The 14,857-nt window shown below is 39.7% G+C and overlaps 1 protein-coding gene across 2 annotated transcripts in view; it reads left to right on the top strand.

The window, feature by feature from the left end:
• The window catches only part of LOC126412546 (TRPL translocation defect protein 14), a 175,876-nt gene that overhangs the window by 96,642 nt on the left and 64,377 nt on the right, over window positions 1-14,857 (top strand). Inside the window, exon 5 of one of the 2 annotated variants that reach the window (XM_050082195.1) lies at window positions 7,701-7,772. The exons of the other annotated variant lie outside the window; for it this stretch is intronic. Coding sequence (XP_049938152.1) covers window positions 7,701-7,772 — 72 coding nt within the window. The remainder of the gene's footprint in view (window positions 1-7,700; window positions 7,773-14,857) is intronic. 2 annotated transcript variants of the gene reach the window in all.

Raw genomic sequence — 14,857 nt, 5'->3', positions numbered from 1 at the left:
GATGTAACTTCATGGAGTTTCTGTGCAATTTATCAAAAGAAAATTTTAGCTGAGTCGTTATACTAAAGTATGTAGAAAGAGAACAAATGAAGAAAATTTGTGTGTTTTATTGGCCTTTATCAACTGCTTACACAAGTACATAGTAAATAAGACTAATTTGTGCTATTGGTGTAGTACATTTTAACTATCACAGTGAAAACTGTTGTCTGGTAAAGATTGTCCAGGCAATGGTGAAACACTCCCGGTTTGACAGCTCTGTGATAGCACCCAATCTCACCGACCTTTTTAAGAGAACATAGAAAGAAACACTTTTGAAAACCAATCAAGTTGCCTCCTGAAGGAGTTAGGAAATGCCACACATTAATAGCTGTGTAGCCCTGAATCCAGCCTAGATCATGTACATTCTCATTGTTACTTCATAAGATTGATCCTCCAGCAGTTTGGAACAGTAGTAAATATTTAGGTTACTACAATTCATTAATAACAATTGTTCTTTTTTAAATTGAAATATTATTCTCTGAAGCTGTTTTAATCACTCCCAAGGAAATCTTATGCCGAGGATGGTGATTCATAGGGCTGACCCAATGTCAAAGCAAGCATAGCCAAATAACATTAACAGAGCTCCAGGAGATCGTAAAAATGAGTACTTTATCCTACAAACTGAACATTTGAAGCAGCAAAAATCTACATAGCAACAAGATCAAATTAAACAAAGGAAAATCCAGGTTGGAATATTACCAGTATTATGAAAGTATAGATTGCTGCTCACCACAAAGATGACACACACTGTTGCAGACAGCCATGACAAAAAAGACCGTTACATATAACCTTTCGGGCATGGCCTCCTTCAGAAATGAAAAATGTACCCACATTCACACAAGGAATTACACGTCACACACACGTAACTGCTTTCTCCAGCCTTTCTGGCCAGAAAGCTAGTGAAATGTGTGGAACAGGAGCAACAATGTGGAATGGGGTGGGGTGGGGAAAGGGGAGGTAGAGCAGGGTACATATGGGGAAGAGGAATCATTGCTGTTTGACAGACCATATAGGAACTAGCTGTGCCAGGAGAGGGGTACTAGGTGCTATGCTGGGAGGCTGTGGGAGATGGGAGAGGGAGATGTGGAGCAGAAGGGGGAAAATACCAGTTGGTGCACAGGTAGAGAGCAGAGCGCAAGGAGGGTGAGGTGGCACAAAAAGATGGGGAAAAAAAGATTCGAGCAGTGATTAAGTACTTCGTAAAGGAAGGTATGAAAACAAAGGACATTCATGCTGACTACCAGAATACACTGGGGGACTCTGCTCCTTCATGTTCAACTGTTGCCAAGCGGACAAATGAATTTAAATTTGGTTGGGAAGCTTAGATGGAGATCTGCGCTGTGGTCGGCCAAGATGTGTCGCTACTCCAGAAATCATTGCAAAAGTGCACAAAATGGTCATGGAGGATCGCCGATTGAAAGTGCGTGAAATTGCTCATGCTTGCGAGATGTCATCTGAAGGGGTATGTCACATTTTAAGTGAAGAATTAGAAATGAAAAAATTATCTGCAAGATGGGAGCTGCAACTCTTGATGCAGGGTAAAAAATGTATGAGAATGGACATGTCAGAAAAATGGCCTGTTTTAGGAGAAATGAACAAGATTTTTTTTGTGCCGGTTTGTGGTCACAGATCAAATTTGGGTGCACTACTACACCCCAGAGACAAAACAACAGTCAAAGCAGTGGAAACATGCTGATACTACGCCACCAAAGAAAGCAAAGACAATTCCTTCGGCGGGAAAGGTCAAGGCATCAATGTTCTGGGATGTGAAGGGGATTCTGTTAGTGTATTATCTCCCTACTGGGCAAACAATTACTGGAGAATACTACGCTAACTTCTTGGACAAATTGCAACAATAGAAATGCGAAAAAAGGCCAGGTTTAGCAAGGAAGAAAGTCATCTTCCATCAAGACAATGCACTTCCGCACACATGCCTTCGCCATGGCAAAATTACACAATCTAAGGTATGAATTGTTGCCACACCCGCCTTGTTCACTTCATATGGCCCCATCAGACTTCTATCTTTTCCCAAAACTGAAAATTTTTCTTGGTGGACGAAGATTCACTTCAAATGAAGGATTGACAGCCAGAGTTGACAACTATATTGCAGGCCTGGAGGAAACTCATTTTTGAGATGGGATCAAGGCACTCGAACATCGGTAGACCAAGTACATTAATCTACAAGGAGACTACATTGAAAAATAAAAAAAGTTTCATTGATTTAAGTGCTTTTTGTTTTTCTATGCCATTCTGAGAACTTTTCAAACCACCCTCGTAAAAGTAAACATCTGATTTGCTGTTTTGAATTATTCTGAGAATAGAGCTGTGTTACATTGTCTGTGTATATTCTGTGATGTATCTTCCCACTCCTTTTTGCATTCTCAGTCCAACGATGACCAAGCCAGGTCTGGCCTTACCTGTGAGGTGGAGGAGAAGATGGCCTGAGAATGATACTACGCTTGAAAGAGCTGCACTGCAGTTGTAGACTGAGGGTCATGACCTGGTATTCCTCTACACCTCCACTGTTCAGCGGAGCCATGGCAGACTTGCTCATAGTCAGGTACAGAAACAGGTGTGAGAGAAAGCTACTCAGAAGGAAATAACTATCAGGATTGCCTGAAACTGTTAACAAGTCATGTTTCTTGAATTTACCAAATATTGTTGATACAGCTTGTATGAATTCCTGACAGCAGCAGAAAATCTTCAAATGTAGAGAAAAACTGAAATTTTAAAGACAATAAGAGACTCAAAAAATGATTATTTTATCTTTCAACATGTCATTGTGGCATGTCTTATGTCTGACTGACTGTAAGACTCTCAAGGATAAACCCAAAGAACATAGGTGTAATGCCAAACTTGAGCCATTGAATAAACAATTGTCAAGCACTTCCTTATGGACTACCACCAAATTGTAATTATCATAAGACCAATATTGTTTTCAAGCGTTGAGTTTATTATGGAACCAGCTGGACTTAATCGAAGCAAAGAGCAGAGTCTGCTACTCAGCTTATTAAGAAAAAAAGTAGTGGATGTGTTATGGAGTGTCGCTGTGAGCACTGAAAACAGTGTGTTTGTAAATATGAGTTTATTTCATTGTCTCCAGGAATAGTATGAGACTATTGCATGCAAAATATAGCCATTTGTTGGTTTTTCTTTGTGCCACCACTATGACTACTCCCTTATTATCAAAAATGTGCTGCCAATGTGTTCACAAGCTATTATTCTTAGGACTATTTCACAACTGTAATGTGAATGTTTATCACAAGAAAAATAAGCCAAGCATCAGGCGCTGTCATCATGCTAATTTTCGTGTAATCAGCTTGCCTCTACTGTTCTAGTAAAGGGCCCTTAGAACCAGCTGCCATTTCTTGTATTACTGAGAAACAACAGAGGTATTCTTGCTGAAATGTATTAATTAGAACACTCATTGGATGGTGATACCATTTACATTGCCTTAATATTTGACAGCATAACCAGGATAAACAAAACTATTGTTTTCAGAATTGAAAAATAGGCTGGCTTACATGGTGGGGCTCTGTACTTGTCGACACGTCACATGAAAGCTTCTAGTTGTATTCCCTTTACAAAAGAGAGTAATCTACAGGACCCATAGCACACATGCCTACAGAGAGCCTTTGATGCACTTTATGCTGTGGGTAAAGTAGTCAGTGGAAGTTTTAAGATTTGGCATGGGAAGGTTTGGCATGGTGTAGATGTTCATCCATGACACCACAAATTCATATGACAAAGCGATGTGATCAGTATTATTCCCCCTAATGAATGGAATCTCTTTATCAGTGTCTGAGAAGTTAGTAGAGATATATGTTTTTCAATGGACCATATAGGCGTGTGAACCCCTGATACGTAATAATTCAGATTCAAACCACAATCCTGTCACTTTCAACCCAGCAGTGTAGTTGGAAGAGGTGTCATCAGGAAACTGCTGAGGCACAACACAGATAACATTCACATTCCAGACAGAAAGTGACATGAAGTAGTGCAGTGCAGTCTAGTGCTTCACACACAGAATTGCAAATGTACATAGTACTGTACAACCTGGACTGTCCAATCAAAAAGACATGAGTATCTCTTGTAAGGAGCTTATTTGAACATGCCATATTCTAAAGATAAATGACACTATTCTGTATTCTGTGGGCAAGAGAATATGAACAGCCTTGCACTAGAACTCGGGACCAACTATGGTGCCAGATTTAAACTGCTTGTTGTTAGACTAATTAACAAATCCAAAAGCTCAATCTTGTAATGGTGCTAAACCATAATTCAAAAATCCTGTTCCTGTTCCCCCTCATTTCTAAATCCTTGGCAGGAATTTTTCTTTTTGGAAGGAATGCTGCTTCCTGTTCATATGGAAGAGCGTGGCTATTACCAACCTGTCAAAAAAAGAGAACTAACTCTTTCTTCAAGTCAGTAGTTTTTGTCTTCTTCTAGGTGCATAAAAATCACTCCTCTTAGATTTCCTGTATCTGCAGAACATAGCCATCACAGAGCAGTTTGGTTTTGGTATTGACGTTGGATACTGTTCAGCTGATTGAAGAGATTGTATTGATTAACACAGGCTGCGTGTGGTCTATTCAACACTGAAAAAGAATTTCCCTGGCTTGGGTATAACACCTTGCAGGTGTGTGTGTGTGTGTGTGTGTGTGTGCGTGCGTGTGTGTGTGTGTGTGTGTGTGTGCGTGTGTGTGTGTGTGTGTGTGTGTGTGGGGGGGGGGGGGGGGTCGTGTGTGTGTGTGTGTGTGTGCGTGTGTGTGTGTGTGTGTGTGTGTGTGTGGTCTTGACTCACGCTTAAGAACTTAGGTACTCCTCCCTCCCTCTCCCCTTTTATTGCTAAAGAAGCCTACAGATTTTGCATACTGGATTGCAGATGGTGGGATGTTAAATAGTTTCAGTATGATTAAATATTTACAGGTGGTATTCAGGCAAGTATTCTTTTTTGTGCAAGGAATTTTCCAATACTTTCCACTAAATCAGTCACCCCATTTTGTTGTCTTCATGGGAAAAATAATTAACACAAAAAATAGATGAATGCCTTTTTATTGGCATTTTTAAACAAATTTTTCAGCATAAGAGTAATATTTATCTCTGGGATTAAAAGAGGGATGCATAAAAGCTTATTGAGAAAGTATTTTACATGTGGTGGTAATTTGCTGTTTCGTATGTTACTTATATCATGCTTAAGATGTAGTGTGACAACACTGCAGATTGGTGGGGAAACTACATTGCATTTCAAGGAAATGCATAACATAAAAAACATGCTTGACTCGGAGGTTCGTAGCTGCTGAGTTTTCTTTTTCTTTATGTAGTTTGCTTTGGTTTCCTATTTGAGGAACTGTGACCTTGAGTGAAATGTTTAAAACAAATTGTTGTAGCAGCTTTTCAGAATAAGTCTTTTGTCATTGAATTTGGGAAATACTGACATTTTCAAAGTACATTTTCAAGTTTCAGTGTTTTGTAAAACGTAGAATTTGTCACCCTTGGGGCAGACTGTGATACATACTTGCATTGGAAGAGGAAGTGACAGAGCCTAATTATAAATTCTGCTTCCTATATGTTATAGTTACTTCACATTTGCTGCACCTAAGACATGGTTAAAACATTGTGATGCAAATGAATACACAATAGATGCTATTAAAAGAAACATGCTTATATCATTAACAGTTTTCAAACTTTCTAAGCGAAATGTATTTTTCTTTAGTCATATCTTTTCTCCTTTCTTACTGATTTGCAGTCGTAATTTAAATGTTTTAAATCCTATGTCACAGTTCCTTAAATTTGGTGGCTCTGCTTTGTGGGAGACACATTGCATATGAAATTAAGGAGGCATCTTAAGATTTTCATAGCTGGGTGTAATGGAAAACTGTGTAAAAACACAATATTAGTTACATATTCAACATCCAACGAATCATATGTTGTACTGTAGGAAAGTAAGGCTTATCCAGTCATACTTAGTATTGTATATGTCAGTTACAGAAGTTTTGTGTTGATAGTATGGCTCGGTGGTTAAGTGCTAGTTTATTTTCCCGAAGGTCTGTAGTTTGATTCCTGGTGACTTCTTTCACTTTTGACAATGTTTTTTACTGTGAAAACTGCCGGAGTTGGTTCATAGTCCTTGTTAAACTGTTGGTCTCTCTTTTAAATGACTAGGTACATCAGTTCAAAGGTCAGAGGAAGGCAAGGGCATACCACCTCCAATAGGATTGCACCTAGTAAAGCAGTTTGGTTTTAAAATGAAACTTCAGGTTGGTGACAACTTCACTCCACCTTTCTGAGAACTAATTATGATTCCTAAACTGCGTCAAGAATGACAAACAGGAATATAAATGTAACTGAAAGCTTTCAAATTCCAAACTTGCATATTTTCTGTATTACAGTATGTCATTCTATTGTGTACGACGTACAGAAGACAACACTTATACTTGACATACTATCATGAAAAAGGCAAGACGTAACAGTTTCAATTTTTATTGAAAATGTGGGGCACTCATATATAAAACAGGAAAGTTGCATTTCATGCAATGTACAAAAAAATTCTACTTTGCCTTAGTGGCCTCATACCACATTCTTCCATATTGTGGCAAGTAATCCTATTGCAAGAGTGACTGAAGTATGTGATAGTGTTACGTTCATTGACCTTTGTATTTATTGTGCAACAGTTTAAGATAATATTATTCTGATAATGCATGCATCATTTAAGTTTGTATTTTTATTCAGTTTGTTGATGAGTGACCATATTAACCTTCAGACATGCATTTTTTGTGATTCTGCATTTGGCACTGCAGCAGTTATGATTTGCTGTGAATCATTTTATTTGCTTGTGTAAGAGAGCAAAAGGATAGAGGACAGTGCACGTATGTGAAGTTATACCCAGCGAATTTTCTGTTTCCTTGAGTGTTAGCTTTTCTTTTATATTTTCTTGAATGTTTTGTGTGTAATTGATGCTAAAAAAAATTTAGAAAGTAAAGTAGTCATCTGAAATATAGACAATCTTTTATTCCAGTGAATACTGACCAGTATTAAAAGAATAGTGTGTGTGTTTGTATGTGGGATAACAGGGAAATGTGATACTCTGAATAACAAAAATCTGTACAGGCTTCAGTATTTTCTGCAGTGATTTGTGAAAACATTTATTTTATCAGAAGGTAGAATACTATTGTGGTTTCAAGTGTTCCATTGTAACACAGTAAATTACATGGCAATTCGGTAATTTATATTGTCTTGCTATTACTGTCTGTATTTTTTCAGTGTGGCATGTAGCTTGCAAGTATAAATTTAATTTTTAAGTTTAGGTTTAAGTGTAATTTCTGCTGGACGATTCAGATAGTATTTTTAACATTGGTAATGCAAAGATACAGATTTTAGCTTCTTGAAAAATGATAAAGGTACTATTAACACTTCTGTGGGATATGAGGTTTTGTACGAACTGCTTAGATTGGACAGTGAGGCTACTGGGATAGCAAAGTATTCAGAAATTTTAAGATTGTAATATTATTATTGATGTACAGTGGCAGATAATGAAGCTGACTTTTCACTCATGAGGGAAAGGGGAGTTGTAGCCACCTGATTACAATTGGAAAAGACAATGGCAAGAGAAACTAGAATTGGTCTAGGTGAATCTTGCTAGTGATGATTACTTGTTCTAGTGTTGGCGTTCGTACCTCACTCGTGTCCAATTTGTGTGGCGAAGTGCACTGGACATGGCAACAGTAGTGAGGGTGAGTCTGGCCTCCCCCTAACTGCTTGCTGTGTGCCATTTAAAGGACAATAATTTTGATTGTAGTTAATGCTTTGTGCTACAGAATGGATTAGTATTGTTGTCTAGTTCATTTGAGATACGTATGTAGGGTGCTAGACACACACACACACACACACACACACACACACACACACACACACACACACACACACACACACACACACTCTTTAATGTTGCAGCAGAAGCAGCTGCTATTTACTGACATTTTCCCCAGTATTACACAATGGACAAGCAAAATTACGCTACACAAGCTGTGTAAGATGCTAGTAAGTTAAGGAAACACTCACTCTGTAGAAACGGGGTGACTGGTATATAATCCCACAAAGCTTTATATCCCAATACTCTCCTTGTTGAATTTGAATTGAATTCGTTTTATACCTTACAGAATGCTGTCACATTTATTCTCGTGAATAGCTAAGCATATCGAGATTTGTACAATATTCCTTTATATTGAACTAGTTATAAATAGAAAGTAACAGTGGTATTAATATGTACTACATACATACATGTGGAATCCTGCTTAAAAATACAGAAGATAAGTAAACATGTTTTAAAATAGGTGAAATGGAGAAGTCTCTTTAGAGTTTTCAGTTTTTGTTTTTTCTTACCAATATTCCCATTATATGATATGGGTAAATGAAGAAGACTGTACTTCCTGGTAGTGGAAAAAAGCGAAGTGACCCTTTAACAAGTCATTGAAGTTTGTTGCCTACTTATATGAATATTAAAAAAAAGGAGAGGATATGAAGAGTCAGCAAGAGGAATGACAAATTTGGAACTCAATGGCAAGATGTGAGAGGGGGAAAAAAGGTACAGCAAAATAAAAATGTTAAACTGAGTGGAGCCCTCATTTCTGTTTTGTCATTGAGACTAGTTGGACTTGATGACCTAGTGTTAAAGCACATACCTGGGAACCAAAAGGTCACTTAATCAAATCCCATCTGGGCCACACTATTTCAGTCTACTGTTGACTTAGTCTTCACCTCTCATTGAGGTAAAGATTCTTCAGGAACAACACATGGTTTAGATCCTACATTAAACTGTAGGTCATCATTCCCTGCCAGGACTTCTGGGGTATTTTAGGAACATGCAAGTCGCCGAAAGTGTTGTCCAATTAAAAAGTTTGCAGCAAGTCATTGAGCCACGTGAAATTGAAATTATTATTATTATTATTATTATTATTATTATTGTTGTTGTTGTTGTTACTGTTATTATTATTATTATTATTATTATTATTAAGACAAGTAATGTGTCATTGTATCCTGCTCTTTCATTTCTCTTCAGATGGTCTTTTTCATTATCTGTACTTCGTACAGTTTTCATGCTGTAAACTTTTTCATTGAGGCTATTTGCTACTTCTTCAAATAACGTTTCTCTAGCAGCCCTAAATGTATTACATACTTTAGCATTTTCTTATTCTATTTAACTGTTGTTGACTACAGTCTTTCTCACCCATGTAGTTTTTTATATTTTTATTATTTGCTGTTACCTTTTGGATGAAACTTCACTTTCTGCTGTAACGTCACTGAGTTGCAGTATTAATGCCTCTTGAGTATTCATTGTATGCATATTCCCATAAAACTGCAATTTTGTCCACTTATTGCTTCAGAAATATGTATTTTTAGAAAAACACCTTGTAACTTAAACTGCTTACAAAAAAGAAGAAACGTTAAGTTCTATCCTGAATAGTACTTAGAGTTTTAGTAATAATTGTCAGATTAATAATAAGAAAGATTGAGTCCCTCAAGTAGTTACATTGTTTCTTATACTTATATTTTGCAGCTTTGGCACTATTAGTATTACTGAGTGGTAAACAAACTTTCAGTAAATCAAAGATACAATAACGAAGAACTTACCCTTGCTCATTTGTGTACATAGTTTCCCACTAGTAAAGTTTTCAGTAAGTTTATAATATATTAATTGTAATACTAGGATGCAAAATTAAACATCTCCAAAATGTGTTGTTGTGACTCAAAAATTACTGAAATGCTAAAATTACTGAAATGCCACTACATTATGCTTAAATAACTTTGGGTATTAGATATTGTACAGTTAAAATTGTTTTGTATTTTGATTGAGAGAAAAAAATATTTTAATTGTGACATACAGGTAACACTATTCCAAAATTATCATAGATCTAGCAGAGGAAGCTTGAAATATGTTCACACACCCTTTGCATCAGAATGTGTAATTAGTCTTGCAAACATTGTATTGGAGGTATGTGTATCTTCTTCGTATCTAAATGACTACACGTGCTATATAATCAATCATAAAGTTAACTATAACTACACTCAAACAGCTGGATGGGGTAGCACGGTCTAGGGTGCCTTGCCATGGTTCACCCTGCTCCCCCCATTGGAGGTTTGAGTCCTCAGTCAGGCATGGGTGCGTGTGTTGTCCTTAGCGTAAGATAGTTTGTTAGATTAAGTAGTGTTTAAGCCCAGGGACAAATGACCTCAGCAGTTTGCTCCCATAGGAACTTGTCACTTACCACTCAAACATAAAATATAATCGAAAAGTCCACGTGTAGTGCCAGTCCATAGTGTCTAATGGGCACACTATTTCAGCAGTCAGAGATATCGCCACCATCAGGTGCGCTTGCGAACTGAGCTACTGAAGGCACACAGCAGACTTATATCCCCGCCCGTCACAAACCGTCACCTTCACCATTCGCATCCAAAGATGCACATCGCCAGTCACACATACACTTGCACTGGTATCTGCGGTGGCGAGGAAACAGTTACTCTGTCTGCCGTCATTGCCAGATCATTGTGTTCGCTCAGTGCCTTCTTAATTAGGTGCACTTCTGTTTTCCAAGCCTTTCTGAGATTATAGCTGCTGTCCTGATTGATAAGGTTATCCCTAGTACAAATTTTGATGTCTTATCTAATGATGCTGTCCCGGTATTTGGAAGTGTGCACTAAAGTCCTGGTACTTTCGTATTCCATTGCATGATTCTCTGACAAATGGTGCTCTTAGACTGCCGACTTATTGGCATACATTAGTAAAGTGTGCCGCTGGTGTTCTCTGCATCGATCTTTGATGGTACGCGCTTTTTGTCCAATATTTGTCTCGCCCTTTTGGTACAAAGTCTTCCGCAAACCTAAGTCAACCTTGACACTCCCTAATTATGCCCATGTTTTATTGGTGCAGGGGGGAGGGGGCGGCAAAGATTGTTCTTACACAGTCCGTTTTTATTATGTGCCTGACTTTTCGTGGTAGTGTCCGGGTGTTTGGCATAAAGGCTGCAGCTCTCTCTTCCTCCATGATTTCTTCCATTGCCACAGGCTGTACTTTAGTGGTGGGGCATTGCATGCTTAATCTGCAGTTCTGAGTATATGTTTATGTGGAACACAGTTCTAACGTGTTAAATTTCCTCGGGCAAACTCTTTGCATAGTGTTTTTAGTAGCCCACACCATTCCTGCACAGGGTGGTGGCACTATCTGCATGCAAATACTGATCAGTGTGAGTTTTCTTCTGATACACACCATGGTCCATGGTGCCAACAACTCTTCTCTTGACCATGATATCCAGGAATGGTAGTCTTCCGTTTTTTTTTTTTTTTTTTTTTTTAAAAAAAAGCTATATGGCATTCAGACATACAAGGAAGTCAAGAAGTTTTTCCCTTCCATGGGGCCATGTGACAAATGTTTCATTCATGTAATGGAAAGAACGAGTGGGTTTCCATTCGGATGTTATCAGGTCCTGGTCCTCAAAGTGCTCCATATAAAAATTCACAACCACTGGTGAGAGTGGGCTGCCCATTGTGACTCCCTCTGTAGTGCTCTCACAGTATTCTCCATTAAACAGCAAAGACAAGGAGGTTGGGACATGCCTGAAGAGAGTGGTGCTCTTCTCGTGAAATTTCTGACCAACGAGTTCTAGTAACTAACATAAGGGCACCATGGTAAGTAACGAAATGATACAAAGCTCACCATGATATCAGGGTCTCCAGCCAGAAGTTGAGGCATTTCACAGAATTGGGAATGTGATGTGGGCATTTACCCACATAAGGATTTAGTATCTTTGTCAGGTATTTTGCCAGCAATTTGTAGACACTCTGATGTTACTGACAGTGGGGTGTAACGGTGCACAATTGAATATCTGTGCCAAGAACACCAGCAGCACACTCTACTAATGTACCCAAACAAGTTGGTGGTCGCAAAGCACTGTTTGTCAGAGAATCACACTATGGAAAAAGAACATACCAGGATTTTAGCTCAGACTCCAAATACTGGAACAGTGTTGTTAGAGAAGCCATCAAAATTCACACAAGAGACAATCTTATCAACCAGAACTGCAGCTATAATCTCAGCAAGGCTTGGGGACCAGCACTGGGTCTAATGAAAAAGATGCTCAGCAAGCACAACCATCTAGTGACCAAGACCAACAGAGCAATAACATTAATGCTACTACAGACGCCAATGCAAGTTTCTCCACAACTACCGCCGCATGCCCTCAGTTTGCAGACCGCGGCGGTAACGGCTTGCAGTGGGGAGGGGTATGTCAGCTGCCCGCCCTTAGGAACTCAGTTCATTAGTGCACATGATGGCAACACATCTGATTGCTGAAATATTGTGCCTGTCGGACACTGAGCCATTGACTGTTCAGTCAACAAATACATTGGGATAAACTCAAGAATTACAATAAAATATAAGTTTACTTTGTTGAAATGATATGCTGATAAATTAATTATTCTTGGAGTTCTGTAAATTATTATTGCTTGTGAACAAAATCCATAGATATTCCTCTTCTGTCTGCTCAGACAAAATAAAATTAATAAGTCACAACAGCTCACTTACCAACATCTGCAATTTTATGTCTTTGCTTCCTACCATAAAAACTTCATAAATATATCGGACATTAATAATATTTTTGCCACATGCTACTAGTAATTATGTGCAGCGTGTGACAAATCACACTAACATATTTACAAACAGTGACTTGAGGAACCCGTGTCTGGAATCATTATCTGATGCCATTACACAGTCAGTTACAGGCATATGACCAACACAGTGATGAAAATTACAAGGTGAAAACAATAGACAAACAATAATGGTTGGCATTAATTTGGTGATACACGAGACATCCAAAAAATTCCACTAGCTGCCAAATTAAGTTTCGCCAGCTGAAATATCTCTCTCTCTCTCTCTCTCTCTCTCTCTCTCTCTCTCTCTCTCTCTCTCTCTGTGTGTGTGTGTGTGTGTGTGTGTGTGTGTGTGTGTGTGTGTGTGTGTGTGTGTGTGTTTAATGGGGAGGAAAATTTAGTTGTGATGAGGAATTGGAATTTGATAGTAGTAAAAGAAAGAGAGGGAAAAAAGTAGGTGAATATAGAGTGAGGGAAAAGTATGAAAGAACCCCCCAGGGTGCTCGCCACTCTTTGGCGGGTTCGTGTTTGGCTACCACGGGGCCCCAGCCTTTGCAGCATTTTTCTCTTCTGTGCTGCATGTCTATCCTCTTGCTATTCTTTTTCCCCTCCCTCGGGGAACATGTCTGAGGTATGTTGTGCATTCTGTCGCTGACAAGCGAACAGTCTCACCTTTGTTTTTCGCTCCCTTTTCCTTTCTTTGTTTCCCTTCTCCTCTCGTTCCTCCGCTTCGGCGTTTGAGGAACCTCTTTTTTCTTCTTTCCTATGCGCTCCTGAAGACCAGCCCATGTGTCTGAAGTGTAACAGGTGACTGGGTAACGCGTAATGCCCAACCCCGAGTCAACGGGTCGGGTTCGCACGTACCTCCTGGTACAGGCCAGACCCAGGAAGGGGTGATTGCCTGAGCTGTATCCTTCCCAAATTGCCGCTTGGTACCTCTGTCAGATGATCGGAAAGTGTGACCTGAGGTGTGAACAATCACATAAGGGGGGTGCACTCCCTTGTGAAGGGGGCCTCCAGTTGGAAGTAGCGCGCCATCAGAGATACTGGCAATTGTGGGGCATTTTCTCGCGATGAGTCAATCATCTTCCCACTCAATATCTACAAAACGTAAACGTAATAAGGCTAATGATTCAAAGACACTTCCCGCTGCACCACGGTTCCTCGTGGTCTCACATACTGAAGACGGTCAGTCCTTCACCTGTGAAATCCTGCTCTCGTTTACAGAATGGCACTTTGCTTTCGGAGACCACTTCTGATTCTCAAGCACAACAACTGCTGCTGCCTCACTTCTCCACAGTTACCCTGTTTGTGTCGAGGCCCATAGAACTTTGAATTCTTCCCGTGGTGTAATTTACACCAGGCTGCTCAACGGTCTATCGAGTAATGAAAAAGGTAGATTCCTCCGTAGTGCCCACCCGCACTCCCTTCCTCACCTTTGATAGTGGAGCTTCCATCCAAGCTCCAAGCAGGCAATTAAATTATCATCGTCTGGCTGTACATTCCAAACCCGATGTGCTACTACCGTCATTATTTCAACCACAGTAAAATGTCTTGTCGGCACTCAGACACCTGTCACTTGTGGTAGGGATGTGCACCAGGGCGATTGTCCACTCCCTTTCCCAATTGTATCAATTGTAATGGTGGCCATGCCGCCTCCTCTCAGGATTGCCCAGTGTATCTTGATGAGCGAGCTGTTCAAGAGATCCGGGTAAAGGAAAAAGTTTCTTGTCCAGTTGCTCACAAGTTACTGGCTAGTTGCAAACCCTGAGTTCTCCTGTCTGGTACCTGTAGTTCTGTTCTTGTTATCACTCACTCCATGAAGGGCATGGCCATGCAGACAAGTGACCTCCAATTCAGCTCTGAGGTTGTGAAATCGCCCAATGTCTAGGTAGCATTGCCATCCCCCCATCGAGCTGTGCAACAAGCCACTGCACTCTCGCCTCAAGGGGCAAAGCCACCAACTACACAACCAGTAGGCCAGAAAGAACTGGAGAAGTACTCCCGCAAAGACTTCCTCTGTCCCTCCAGCCAAACAACACCCAAGTCTTCATCTAACCGGAAAGGCTCGAAGAAGTCCACCAAAGGCAAACGGTCTTCTCCTTCACCACCTCGAAGATCCTCTTGGATGGTGTTGTCACATGGTACCTTAGCCCGGACAGCCTTTGTGTCCCCA

Source organism: Schistocerca serialis, chromosome 1 (genome assembly GCF_023864345.2).
Source record: "Schistocerca serialis cubense isolate TAMUIC-IGC-003099 chromosome 1, iqSchSeri2.2, whole genome shotgun sequence".
Taxonomy (NCBI): domain Eukaryota; kingdom Metazoa; phylum Arthropoda; class Insecta; order Orthoptera; family Acrididae; genus Schistocerca; species Schistocerca serialis.
Note: the sequence above shows the minus strand (reverse complement) of the source record. Positions and strands in the feature narration are given on the sequence as shown.